This window comes from Rhinolophus sinicus, chromosome 16, assembly GCF_057876585.1.
Source record: "Rhinolophus sinicus isolate RSI-liver-muscle chromosome 16, RSI-T2T, whole genome shotgun sequence".
NCBI lineage: Eukaryota > Metazoa > Chordata > Mammalia > Chiroptera > Rhinolophidae > Rhinolophus > Rhinolophus sinicus.
The window spans coordinates 151,422,206-151,436,806 of NC_142516.1; the positions used below are offsets into that span (position 1 = coordinate 151,422,206).

Sequence of the window (14,601 nt, forward strand, 5' to 3'; positions counted from 1 at the left end):
TGGAATTGCTGGGTCGTAAGGTAATGCCATCTTCAATTTTTTGAGATACCTCCAACTGATTCCCATAGTGGCTGCACCAATCTGCAATTCCACCAAGCGTGCACAAGGGTTCCCTTTTCTCCACTTCCTTGCCAGCATTTGTTGTTTGTTGATTTATTAATGATAGCCATTCTGACCGGAGTGAGGTGGTATCTTATTGTGGTTTTTATTTGCATTTCTCTAATGGTTAATGAGGTTGAGCATTTCTTCATGTGTCTGTTTGCCATCTGTATGTCCTCTTCAGGAAAATGTCTCTTTCGTGTCCTCTGCTCATTTCTAAATTGGATTGTTTGTTTTTTTGGTGTTGAGTTGAATGAGTTTTTTTTAAATAGATTTTGCATATTAACCCCTTATCAGATGTATTATTGACAAATATCTTCTCCCATTCAGTAGGATCCCTTTTTGTTTTATTGATGGTTTCCTTTGCCGTGAAAAACCTTTTTAGTTTGATGTAATCCCATATGTATATTTTTTCTTTTACTTCCCTTGCCCGACGGGATATATCAGTAAAAATATTACTAAGGGTAATGTCTGCAAATTTACTTCCTACGTTTTCTTCTAGGCGTTTTATGATTTCGGATCTTACGTTTAAGTCTAATCCATTTTGAATTCATTCTCATTCATGGCGTAAGGAGGTGGTCCAGCTTCAATTTTTTGCATGTGTCTGTTCAATTTTCCCCATCACCATTTATTGAATAGACTGTCTTTACCCCAATACAAGTTCTTGCTTCCCTTGTCGTAGATTAAATGACCATATAGGTATGGATTGATTTCTAGGCTCTCTATTCTGTTCCATTGATCTTTGTGTCTGCTTTTATGCCAGTACCATGCTGTTTTGATTACTATAGCCTCGTAGTATGATTTGGTGTCAGGTAGCATAATAACTCCCACTTTGTTCTTATTTCTCAAGATTGCCATGGATATTCAGGGTCTTTTATGGTTCCGTTATAAATTTTAGGATTATATGCTCTATTTCTATGAAAAATTTCATTGGTAGTTTGATGGATATTGTGTTGAATATATATTCCCGTAGGTAGTATGGACATTTTAACTATATTAATTCTTCCTATCCATGAGCATGATATGTGTTTCCATTTATTTGTATTTTCTTTAATTACTCTCTTCAGTGTCTTGTAATTTTCTGAGTGCAGATCTTTTACTTCTTTGGTTAAATTTATTCCTAAATATTTTATTGTTTTAGCAGCAATTGTAAGTGGGATTGTTTTCTTATTTTCTCTTTCTGATAGTTTATTATTGGTGTATAGAAATGCAAATGATTTCTGAATATTAATTTTGTATTCTGCTACAATATTAATTTTGTATCCTGCTAAATTCATTTATCAGTTCTAATAGTTTTTTGGTGGAGTCTTTGGTGTTCTCTCTATATAGTATCATGTCATCTGCATGTAATGACAATTTACTCCCCCCTTTCCAATTTGGATACCTTTTATTGCTTTTTCTTGTCTGATTGCTGTGGCTAGAACTTCCAGCACTACGTTGAATAGAAGTGGAGAAAGTGGGCAACCTTGTCTTGTTCCTGATCTTAAGGGGAATGGTTTTAGCTTTTCCCCATTGAGTATGATGTTAGCTGTGGGTTTATCATATATGGCCTTTATTATGTTGAGATACGATCTCTCTAGTCACACTTTGCTAAGAGTCTTTATCATAAATTGCTGCTGGATTTTGTCAAATGCTTTTTCTGCATCTATTGATATGACCATATGATTTTTAGGTTTCGTTTTGTTAATGTGGTGTATCACATTAATTGATTTGCGGATATTGAATCAACCTTGCACACCAGGAATGAATCACACTTGATCATGGTGTATGATCTTTTTAATGTATTGCTGACTTTGGTTTGCTAGTATTTGTTGAGGATTTTTGCATCTGTGTTTATTAGGGATATTGGCCTGTAGTTTCCTTTTTTTGTAATGTCTTTGTCTGTTTTTGGGGTCAGGTTGATAGTGGCCTCATAGAAAGAGTTTGGGAGCCTTCTCTCTTTTTAGATTTTTTGGAATAGTTTGAAGAGAATAGGTGATAATTCTTTTTTGAATGTTTGGTAAAATTGACCTGTAAAGCCATCTGGTCCAGGGCTTTTGTTTGTTGGGAACTTGTTTACTGATTCAATTTCACTAGTAGTAATCAATGTGTTCAGATTTTCCATTTCTTCTTGATTCAGCCTTGGAAGGTTATATGTTTCCAGAAAATTATCCATTTCTTCCACATTGTCTTATTTGTTGGTGTATAGTTGCTTGTAGTATTTTCTTAAAATATTTTGTATTTCTGTGGTGTCTGTTGTCACTTCTCCTCTTTCATTTCTGATTTTATTAATTTGGGTAGTCTCTTTTTCTTGATGAGTCTGGCTAAAGGTTCGTCAATTTTGTTTACCTTTTCAAAAAACCTGCTCTTGGCTTCATCTTTCGTATTCTTTTTTTTTGCTCTCTATTTTGTTATTTCTGTGCTGATCTTTATTATTTCCTTCCTTGTACTCCCTTTGCGCTTATTTTGCTATTCTTTTTCCAGTTCCCTTAGATGTAATGATAGGCTGTTGATTTCAGATTTTTCTAGTTTCTTTAGATAGGCCTGCATTGCTATGAATTTCCCTGTTAGGACTGCTTTTGCTGCATCCCATAGATTTTGGGTTGTTTTCATTTTTGTTTGTCTCGAGGTATCTTTTAATTTCTTCCTTGAGCTAATTGTTGACCCATTCATTATTTAGTAACATTTTATTCAGCCTCCATGTATTTGTGTGTTTTCCAGTTTTTTTCTTGTAATTGATTTCTAATTTCATAGCACTGTGGTTGGAGAAGATGCTTGATGTGATTTCAGTTTTCGTAAATTTACTGAGACTTGTTTTGTGGCCTAACATGTGGTCTATCTTGGAAAATGTACCATGTGTGCTTGAGAAGAATGTGTATTCTGCAGCTTTGGGGGTAAAATGCTCTAAAAAATATCAATTAAATCCAACTGGTCTAATTAAGGCCACTGTTTCCATATTGATTTTCAGTCTGGAGGATCTGTCCCTTGTTGTCATAGGTGTGTTGAAGTCTCCTACTATGATAGTGTTACTGTTGATCTCTGTCATTATGTCAGTCAATACCTGTTTTATATATTTAGGTGCTCCTATGTTGGGTGCATAGATGTTTACTAGGGTTATGTCCTCTTTTGGGATCGATCCCTTTATTATTATGTAATACCCTTCTTCGTCTTTTATTATAGTCTTCATTTTATAGTCTATTTTGTCCAATATAAGTATTGCTACTCCAACTTTTTTCTCATTTCCATTTGCATGAAATATCTTTTTCCATTCCTTTACTTTCAGCCTGTGTGTGTCTGTTAATCTGAGGTGAGTCTCTTGTATACAGCATATGTATGGGTCTTGTTTTTTTATCCACTCAGCCACCTTATGTCTTTTGATTGGAGCATTTAATCCACTTAACATTTAAAGTGATTATTGGTAGGTACATAGTCATTGTCATTTTGTTATTCGTACTTCTGGTCTTTGTTAGTTTGTTTTCATCTTTCTTCTGCTTAAAGAAGCCTTTTTAACATTTCTTGCAATAATGGTTTGGTGGTAATGAATTCCTTTAGCTTATTTTCTGGGAAGCTCTTTATCTCTCCTTCAATTTTAAATGATAGCCTTGCTGGATAGAGCAATCTAGGTTGTAGGGCTTTGTTTTTCATCACTTTGAATGTTTTCTGCCACTCCCTTCTGGCCTGCAAAGGTTCTGTAGAAAAGTCAGCTGATAGTCTTATGGGAACTCCCTTGTAAGTAACTCGCTGTCTATCTCTTGGTGCTTTTAGGATTCTCTCTTTGTCTTTAACCTTTGCCATTTTAACTGTGATGTGTCTAGGTGTGGGCCTGTTTGGGTTCATCTTGTTTGGAGCTCTCTGCGCTTCTTAGGCTTGTATGTCGATTTCCTTCATCAGGTTAAGGAAGCTTTTGATCATTATGTCTTCAAATATGTTCTCAATCCCTTGCTCCCTCTCTTCTACTTCTGGTATTCCTATGATGCGCATGTTGTTGCACTTGATGTTGTCCCACAGGTCACTTAAACTATTTTCATTTGTTTTGATTCTTTTTTCTTTTTGTTGTTCCAGTTGGGTGGATTTTGCTTTTATCTTCTAAATCCCTGATTCGATCCTCTGCTTCATCTAATCTGGTGATTCCTTCTAGTATATTCTTCACTGCAGTTATTGTATTCTTTATTTCTGACTTCATTGATTTGAATGGTTTCTATATCCTTCTTTATGCTTGCTATCTCTTTGTTGAAATTCTCACTAAGTTCTTTCATCATTCTCATCAACATTATTTTAAACTCTGTAACTGGTAGTTTGATTGCTTGCATTTCATTTAGTCCCATTTCTGGAGGTTTCTTCTGTTCTTTTATTTGGGACGTGTTTCTTTGTTTCCTCATTCTGCCTGTCACTTTTTGTGTGTTTCTATTGTATTAGGTAGATCACCTATGTCTCTCTGTCTTCGTTGGTTGACCTTATGAAGTATGTGACCTTTGTAGTCAACTTGCTCAGTTTCCCTAATCTCCGGTGCCTGTGTTCCACAGGTGTCCCTTGTGTTGTGGTTGTTCTCCTTTTGTAGTGGAGCCTTGATTGCTTTTGGCTTGTTAGTGGGTGAGATTGGCTCCCGGGCTGAGGAGCCTTGAAGACTGGTAATACCCACAGTGTGTGAGCTGTTGTGTGAGGGCTGACCCCTCAGCGGAGGCTTTGCCCTGCAGGCTCTTGTGCCTGTTGAGAATTCCCTTTGGGTGTGTCACTTGTGGGTTAAGTCATGTAATGGTGTGGTTTGGTCTGAAGCTGGCCTCCGGATGTGTTGATTCTTGTGTCTCTTGGGCGGGGCTGTTGTGCAGGGCAATTTCAGAATAAAACAAACAAGCAAGCACAGCAAAAAAAACAAATTCACTCATATCAACAATCAGTGCAAACAAAAATATCAAAAATACAAAAAAACAAAACAAAACAAAAACAACAAAAAACCATATGGAAAAACAGCAAAAAGAAGGAAAAGTAGAGCAAGGAAAAGAAAAAAGAAAAGAAGGCAAAAAAAGAAGGAAAAGAAACATATATATCTAAAAATGATAATAAAATAAAAAACAGTGCCTGTCTTGGCTTATGCCCACCAGCTATCTCCGGGTTGTCCTCTGCTGTAGAAAATCTCCTCTGTGTCTTGTGAAGGCGGAGCCAGCCACCTGGCACCCAGAGTACCCCTGCCAATGCAGTTCTAGGTGGGCGGGGCTATGCGGTGTGGTTGGTAGTTTTTACAAAGTCAGTGCAGTTTCTGCTCTTGCCTGCACAAGAGCGCTCTGAGAACACCATAGCTGGCCACCTGAAGGTGGGTTTCTCTGTGATCAGGTCACCTGGGTCTTTGAGCACTTCTTCCATTAGGTGATGTGAAGGGCATGAGATTTCTGAGCTTCTTAAAGCCCAGAGCTGCCTCTGCAACCCACTGCTAAGACCTGCATATGTCTCAGCAGCTCTAATTGTCCAGCCAGGAGCCACCCAGAAAAGGTGGGGGCTGGGTAGGCAGGTGCTTTTGTCTCCCTGGCCAGCCCAGCAGTATCACACTTGTCCCAGCCTCTTCCCCAACGTGAGCCTCAGTTGTCAAACCAATTTTTCCAGTTTTTGAGGGCCGCAGTTCTTCTGTAATCTGACACTATTCCTTCCACTTCTGGGACCTGCTCAAAACTCTGGAAGGGTGGGAGTGGGGAGAGCTCTGGGAGGATGGGGGGAGTCATCCAGGCACTGTGCTTTTTCCGTTTTCTGCTTGATTGTGAGAGCCGCAGTTCTCAGCTAAGGGCTCTGCCTTGAATGCTGGGCACCACCATCCTCTATGCTGATCCCTTGGCAGGACTGTGGGGCGCAGGGAGCGAGCCCACAGCCTGGCTGTGTGATCTCCGGTCTGCGTCCTGGGCCCCCGCAGCTCTGCAGCTGTGGGCTGCGTCTCCCCACTTGCCCTTTCCTCTCCACCCCCCCACCCCCACACACACCATTTGCCCACCTTCAGGTAGTCTCGTGCATGTCTTTTAGCTGTTCTGTGTAATGAGAAGACAGTCCTTGGATGGATTATAGATGTTCAGTTTGTGGTAAGTTCCAGGGGAGATTTCAAGAGGCCCCCCTCACACCGCCACTTCTGTGACGTGGCGGTAAAAGCTTTTACCTACAGTGACTTGTCTTACTGTATATGTGGATCGGTAGTGAGATGGAGGGGACTGCTGGGGTCGGGCAAGTGTTTAAGGCCTGAGGATAAAACATGTCTAGGAAACATGATGTAGCTCAGCGGTGGTATTCACTGTTAGAATGGCTGAATACTGAAATGACTGGACCTTGGGGATTACTATTTTTCTTTTAACCAATTAAAATAGAGTATTGTGGGAGGACAGTACTGAAAAGAAAAGACATGTTATACCATATTAGGACATTGTTGGTACTCGTAAATATTATAAGTGCTATATGTGATCCTTGACCAAAAGATCCCACAACATCAAGGAATATGTACCGTGTGGTTTGAAGGAAGTAAATTTGGATTAGAGCCCAGAGTAACGTAAGACATTTTGCAGGTGCTCAAATAATTATTAACTTGACCAGGCCAAATCTGATGCATTCTTTCCAAAGTAGGTATTGTCACCTTTCCGCTTCCAGGGAAACAGAACCCAGGGCCCTGTGTCAGGGCTCGAGCTGGCCAGAGCACACATGTATGTCTCCAGTCTACCCACTTTGAGTGGGCTGGGGACCACGAGCCAAAGCCCTCTCTTTGGAGGAGCTCTGGCTTCATCATGAATTCTGGAGAATATGCACCACCCATTCTGGTTTCTTGTCCCTGGTTGTTGGAATACATTGCTGGTTGGAAGGTGGAGTCTGGTAGTCTGGTTTTGCAGAGTATCAGAGAGGACAGGCAATAGAGAATCAAAGACAGAAAGCTAATGACCTCCATGACCCTGAAGGGCCTTGGTCGTGATCCTCCAGTAAGACACAGTTCTCCTTGGGAACCTAGTGCCAGTTAGCCTGCCTGTTCTGGGTAGGTCCTGAAAACCTGCCCGGATGGCTCGTGCTCCCTGTGGTAACTTAGTGCTACCTTAGGGACATTGGTAGCCCTGTCCATGTATGAGATTAGTGGAGATGGAAGTTGCAGTTGCTGTGAAAGGGTTGATTTAGCTTCAGAAGGGCGGTGAGTTGTCATAGTACATTTTGTTGGGGTGAGATGGGTAGGCCAGTTGATTTGTATGTTAAAAGGCTCTTGTACTGGAGGGTACTGTGGGCAGTGGGTAGCTAGTTAGGTGAATTCTGTCCTACACAACAGGAGAAAAACAGGGAATCTGTTAGCTAACAGATAGTCCTGGGAGATTGAAGTTCTTGTTGGTGACAAAGGTGGGTTGGCCAGTGTGCCAGAGACAGAGGGTGGGGACAGGTATATGGACAGAGTGCCTTTTTTGAGAGGGCACCAACCACCACCTGGGTCCTGCTGTGGCCTTGTGAAGGGCAGGGTAGAGATGTAAACCAGTGGGACTGACTCAAGGGTGGGAGAGGATGCAGGAGAGGATGTCCAGCCTGTCTTTGACCTGTGCACAGGTGTCCCAATGATACTGTTTCTACATTGTTACAATAAGTCTCAGTTTAAAATAAGCAGGGTGGCAAGCTGGTGTCATTGTGGCCTGAGTATGTAGCATTTCCTGACAAAATGTGTTTGCTGACCTCACAGAGCAGAGCTCTCATGACTTTTGCTTGCCAGGAATCCTTGGTATGTGCCTGTGGCCCATGCCAGGTGCCTGGTAGTGGGTAGACAGGGATGAGTGGCCTCAGGCTTAGTGTGGGATCGTATCTTGGAGCAGGGCTCGGTATTGTCTTTGGTTCTCTACTTTCCGTTTGCTACCAGGTGCTGAAGAAGCTGAAGACAGGCAGATCTCAAAGAGTGGCCCACGTTGCTGAATTTAAACTGAGCTGGTTTTCCTCACTGTCATGGACTGCTGGCTCCTTGGGGTGGGGTCTCACCCCAGGTAGTGACTAGATTTCAAAATGAGCTTTGGGTCTTTGCTGGGAAAGATTAGGGAGAAGTAGACACAGAGGCCACAGGAGCTGGGGTTCTTCCTGATAAAGGATTGGCTCCACTGTAGTGCTGGGATTTCAAAGTTGTCCAGCCCTGGTAATACTTATTGCTGGGCCATCCAGGATGGCTAAGATTGGGGGGCTGAATGATGGTATAGCCTGTAGAGCGCTGGCCTGTCTTTTAGGAGGTTAGTTAGTCATGGCCAAAAAGTGGGGAATAGAGTACCTGGACGACATGGGGGCTCACACTCAGTAGTATTAGTATTACTATTAGTATGAGTAGCAGCAGCAGTAGAGGGATACTCAGTAGTAGTAGTAATAGTAATAGTAGTAATAGTAGTACTCCTCAGTAGTAATAATAGCAATAGTCGTCGTGGTTCATACTCAGTGGCAGTAGTAGAAGTCCTAGTTGAAGTTTCAGTGGGGGCTCATACCTGGTGGTACTGTGGATGGGAGCCTTAGCAGCACTATTAGTGTAGTAAGGATAGGAAGTACCTGAAAAATGTGTATCACGAGCTACTGGAAGCACTTTACATGTAATAGTATCTTATTTCTTTGGCCAACTCAAACGAAATGGAAAGTATTATTATTATCATTCCCATTTTAGAAAAGAGGACACACAGTGACACGTAGTTAAATATTGTGCTCAGGGTCACTCGAAACATTAAGGACAGATTTGAGATTCCACCTTGGGCACTTGGACTTCACGAGCCTGGCCATCTCTATGACTGGCAGCTCGTCCTGTGTCTTCAGGGTCTCAGACACATGCATCTTGACCTTGGCCTAGGAATAAGAAGTAAGATTCTAAGAACTGCCTGGAGCAGGAAGACAGATTGGGGATTGTAAATTGGGGTCAGATCCAGGTGGCCACGTCCCGTGGGTCCTGGAAGTGCCACTGGTGTTGACATTAGCAGCATGGTGCATTCCGTTGGGCAAGGAGACTTACAGAAAGCCACCTTCATTCAGTACTATCTCCAAGTGGGTACAGTTGTGGCTACCCTGGTGACCTAAGTTCCTAAACATCCATTCGCACGCTTAAGACACCATTTCAGATTGGCTCCTGGAGACAGACCAGGGAGAGGCAGTGGTTTTGCATGGGACTCAGGTGATCTGGGCAGACGCCAACTTCTCTGCGTTGTTACTTAGCCAGAGCACCTGGTTCCCTGCTGCGAGCTGGTGTCTCTGTGATGTGAAGCTCGGAGTGGATGTGCTTGCTTGTGCTCAACGAGGATGGGCACCCAGGTCAGTCCCTAGAGTGGGGAGCAGGTCTCCTGTTCCGATGCCTGAACACACTTTCCCGTTCTCAGGGTGTGCACCAGGTCCGGGGTATAATGATGACAGCTGGGTGTGACCCGACACTGCTGGTAGCAGACAAATCAGATGTGAGGAGGAGGTGGGCTTTTTCCCAGGAAGGTGCTTGCTTGCTCGTGCTGTGTTCAGGCCCGTATCTGCGTGGTTTATGGTATAAAATTAGACAATGGCCTAGATTTCCTGGACGAGCATATCATGCTCACTCTCTAGATGGCATAACTCTCAGTTCTAATGCATTGACGTTCAGGGACTTCTAAGGGTTATTAGGGCTCAACTGGAGGTAAACCTTGACTTTTTTTTTCTGGCAGCCAAAAGAAGCCTGAAATCCAATACAGTTACTCTTGTTTTCCTAGGCTTGCCTGTTAACACTGCTGTTTTGGAGAAGTTAGAGAGAAATGATTTCTTAGGGTAAAATTAGTAAGGATCTGTTACATTTCAATCATTTTAGGTGTTTTTTTGGGTTTTCAGTCATTAAAACTCGTCACTGAGTTAGATGAGATGAAGTTAGTTTAGTGATTCGGCAGCTTCTCATTTTGTGATCTTGTATCTATGCTGCTTATTGGTCTATGTATTTTGGATAGTGGACGATCTGAACTCAACCTAGGATTTTCTAAAAAGCTCAGGTTCGTGGATTATCCATGATTTCCAAGCAGTGTTCTGTTACCAACCAAAGTGTGGGCAGGGGCTTCCCTGGGCCCTCCTGGCAGCACCAGCTGGAAGAGGCAAGGTGACACCAGTCCAGAGCGAGGCTTTTGAGATTGAGATTTCAAAGTAGTGAAAACCTCTGTCCTATGAAAATTGAGGAATGGTTGTCATGCTGGGAGAAACCAGTACCAGGCTGGTGATGAATGCGGTGCTCGTGCAGGCCAACACTAATTGGAAGGGAACAGCCAGTAAGTGCCCAGCACGCCTGGCTGCTGTGTGCTCCTCCACAGGGACTGTGGGGGAAGGGCGGGTGGCAAGTCTCTGCTGGCCCAGAGCCCTCAGGGTGGAGAGATAGAGCCTCAAGCCTCTTGAAGGGCCAATCATTGACAGAGGCCACCTTCCCAGTCACAGGGCCTTTTCTTTGAGAGATGAGGTCCCTGTCTGCTGGTGTGTTAGTGGGGTGTACCCATTGAGACTGTGTGGGTTTTCCATGTCCTTTTGAGGGGGGAGGAGTGGACTGGGGTTAGGTCCTATTCCAGTGGCCGTTAGAAATGGCCCAGGTGGCTGCCGGCCTTGTCCATGACTTGGCCTTTGTCTGAGGCCACTTTTGCTGATTGTCTTTGGTCCATGGGGAGGCTGTAGGAAGGCAAATGTTTGTGTAAATCTTCATGTTGGAACTCAGCTGATGAGCAAGAAGTGAACAGACAAAACTCGCTGAATAGAGTTTGTGCCTTGATTTAGGGCTGATTCCTGGACAGCTGTACTGGGCCTTTGCATTTATTTCCCAGCTCTTTCTTCCAAGTGTCCCTCACTTCCGCTCAACCCAGGAGGCTGAGGAGTGGCTGCTGAAGAAACTGGGCTAGGAGCACCCACTGAGGAGTACACAGCAAAGGAGAGCTGGAGGAAGTATCTAGGAAAGTGTGCAGGAGACCTGCAGAGCCGGCCTGCTGGTTCTCAGCACGGAGATGAGCGTAGTAATAGCGACAGTGATGACTGAGCCATCAATAAGGGTAATGCTTCCCAGTCCATTTGATTTAAGAAGTTCAGGAATTAGGTGACTCATTTTAAAAGGATTGCATCCACAATGGTTAAAAAAAAAAAGTCTGCTTAGAAGTGAAACTTGTAATTACTGTCTAGAAAAGTTGGCTTTTAGGACTGACGTCTGTCAAGATTTTTTGTTCTGCCATGATCTCCTGTAAATAACAGTGAGCTTCCAAACCCTTTGTGAAACCAGCCTCTGCCATTAAGAATGGAATAGGTTTCTTCCCAGAACTTCTGTATAATAAAATTGATCATAGCTTAAGCTTATTTTCATGCTGATTTCTTCTGAGCACTTTTTGCTGTCATAGCTACCGTGTTTCCCTGAAAATAAGACCTAGCCAGACAATCAGCTCTAATGCATCTTTTGGAGCAAAAATTAATACAAGACCTGGTCTTGTCTTATATTATGTTATACCCGGTATTATAATATGTTATACCCAGTCTTATATAAGACCAGGTCTTATAGTATATAATAGTATATTATATAAGACCCGGTCTTATAGTAAAATAAGACCGGGTCTTATATTAAGTTTTGCTCCAAGAGACATATTAGAGCTGATTGTCTGGCTAGGTCCTATTTTCGGGAAAACATGGTAGTTTAGCTGTCCCAGGACTTGAGACAAGGCAGGTGTTTCCAAGGATAAGGATGTGACAGGCTTAGGGTCATGTGGCTTGCAAGTGGCACACCTGTTTTCTGAAGCAAAACATTTTGATTCCTACTTGGCATTCTGTCCTGATGCTTTCTCTCCTGCCACAGCCCCCACTGACTGGTCAGAGAGCCAAGACTAGGTGTTTTTTTCCATCAACAGCTCTGTGCTCCTCTGTCAACTGCTTCATGCATTGTTTTTTGTTTTCGTATATGTTTTTAAGAATATTTCAAAAATACAAAAATAGAATAGGATTGAAGGGTAGCAGAGTATGCCACCCTAGAATATGCATCTTTGGTATAAAGATTATTTTGAGCTGATTGTTTTTGAGAAATGGTAGACACTGGAGAAGCTCTGAAAACATAGTAGAAGTTAACTCTTCTTTGGTAAGGGACATTTGCGTTTATAAAGGAAATCTCCATTTGTAAGTGTCCCCGTCTCTGTACCAAGAGAAGGATGGTTTTAAATCGCTAGCGAATCTTATCAATGGAGAAGTCTTTCAGAAGACTTAAATCTGAGCAACAAACCGTACCCTTCTTTACCCTGCTTTTCCTACCAAACCAGTAGTTTGTAGGGTGGAGTGGCCATTTGCCAGGGAGGGGCAAGTTTTTGTGTCTCTTTGCTGGGAAGAAAAATACTTTCCCCTAGTCTTATTCAGGAGGTAAGCCCAATGACTCCCAACTCATGGATGTAGGATTTTTAATTTTTGCCTTGGGTTGTAGCAAGCACTTGCAATGTATGGCTGATCAAGAGCCACTGATGACGTTATTTTTTAGCTTGGCTTCTGTCGTGCTTAATTTTTTTTTTTTAATTATTAAATTATGCTTAATTTTTGACTCCAGGGAGGCAGTACTTCAGGGCACATCCCAGCTTTGAGGGGGTGGAGACATATTAAAGCAACACTCCCTGGGCCTGAGAACTTCCCAAGCCTGGTTCCTTTAATACTTTAATAAAACTTCCTTTTTAATATTCCAAAAGAAGCTGGACTCTGTTTTCTTGATCTACAGACGTGTTGAATTTGGGTTGGGAATGATTGGAAGTTCTTCCCTTTTGATCTGTGTTTGTGTCAATATCTCATAAAGGCTCTTAAAGCAGAAGAAGGTGTCAAGAGTGTGCGTCCCGTAAATTCTTGACTTTCTTTTGGGCTGGGACATTGAGAGCACAGAGAAAACGGGCTATTCATATGTAAGCAAATTCCTTACCCTTCTTTTGCCACTTTTTTCCTTATTCTCTTAGGCCAAGACTTACTGGATATTTTGCCAAATGCATTCTAAAGCACTGGTTGTAATATTTATTACCATCCACAGTGTACCAACCACCACATACTAAAGCTTTATTGTCTTTGAACTAACTTACAATTTTGGCTTCAAGTTAAAACTACTATGTGCTTGTCATAAAGAAGAAGTAGTTCTAATTTTTTCTTTTAGATCAGTGATGAATGTAGCTTGATCATAATGCCTTTTCTATATGCTAATAATGAAAGTGATGCTATGTTAAGGAAAACTGGTAAACTGGTCTGACTTTCATGTGTAATTTAGGCTTTTTTTTTTTCTTTTTTTTTTTTCAGGAAGGCATCAAAGTAATCCAGCCCTTATTTTTGGGAAAGATTATTGCTTATTTTGAAAACTATGATCCCACGGATTCTGTGGCTCTGCACGAAGCCTACATCTATGCCACGTTGCTGACTACTTTCACGCTTATTTTTGCCGTACTGCACCATCTCTACTTCTATCACGTCCAGTGTGCTGGGATGAGGTTAAGAGTAGCCATGTGCCATATGATTTACCGCAAGGTAAGTGTCATTTGGTATCAAAATGGGCGCCTCACCTAAAGCATCAGAAACCTTTCCAGAAAATTCTACGTTACCTAATAGTTTTATAAATAGAACCATTTAAACTTTACTTGAGAAGCTTGCTATTTGCATCAGGCTAATTTTTTTTTCTCTTTAAGCAAACTTTACCAATGTATAATGAGTTTTCTATTGAGATCATGTCAAGGCGGCCTTTGATAACATTTGGCCACAGGCCGTTGCAAAATACTAAATTTATATTGGAATCGAATTAAAACATAAGTATCAAAAAATAACTATCAAATTGATTTAGGCATGAAAAATTTTCAGTGTTATCATGCCTAAATCTGATAGGTATATTTATAGAAGTTTTGTTGGTTGTTCATTGAAACCTTAATTTACATCAAAGTTGTATTTAAAAGTGACCTTCAGAGATTGGATCTATAAAACTAAATCTAGGAGAAAGAATTGTCTTTGAGAAAGGGAATGATGATAATTTTTAAATGACCATTTAATTATGTTACATATAATTTTGTTAACTAAAGGAAAATATAAATGGAAGCCAAATACATTCACTCACTATATTCTATAGTTATGGTTATTTTTAATAATATTAAAAAATTGGATAGTTGGGATAAAGCTTTAAGTTTTACATTGTTTTTAGTAATTTTAGAGAGAACTTATGGCTTCATCTATTGTATGTTGCTTTTCATTCAAGTTATTATACCATACCGTGTTTCCCCCAAAATAAGACCTAGCTGGACCTTCATCTCTAAGGCATCTTTTGGAGCAAAAATTAATATAAGACCCAGTCTTATTTTACTATAATATAAGACCGGGTCTTACCTAACATAATATAATATAAGACCGGGTCTTATATTAATTTTTGCTCCAAAAGATGCATTAGAGCTGAAGGTCCGGCTGGGTCTTATTTTTGGGGAAACACGGTACTTCCTTTTCCTTTAGCGTGAAAGGTAGCAATTGTAGTGATAAGACTGATTTGATGGGTTCATTGTTTTTGTATTGAGAAATGCCATACAATTATCCCCTATTTTACCATGTTCTTAACTACTA

At 41.4% G+C, this 14,601-nt stretch overlaps 1 protein-coding gene across 3 annotated transcripts in view; it reads left to right on the forward strand.

The window, feature by feature from the left end:
* ABCC4 (ATP binding cassette subfamily C member 4 (PEL blood group)) overlaps window positions 1–14,601 on the forward strand; it is a 246,122-nt gene that overhangs the window by 46,507 nt on the left and 185,014 nt on the right. For all 3 annotated transcript variants that reach the window (XM_019737179.3, XM_074329431.2, XM_074329430.2), the window contains one exon: window positions 13,306–13,530. In XM_019737179.3, coding sequence (XP_019592738.3) covers window positions 13,306–13,530 — 225 coding nt within the window. The remainder of the gene's footprint in view (window positions 1–13,305; window positions 13,531–14,601) is intronic.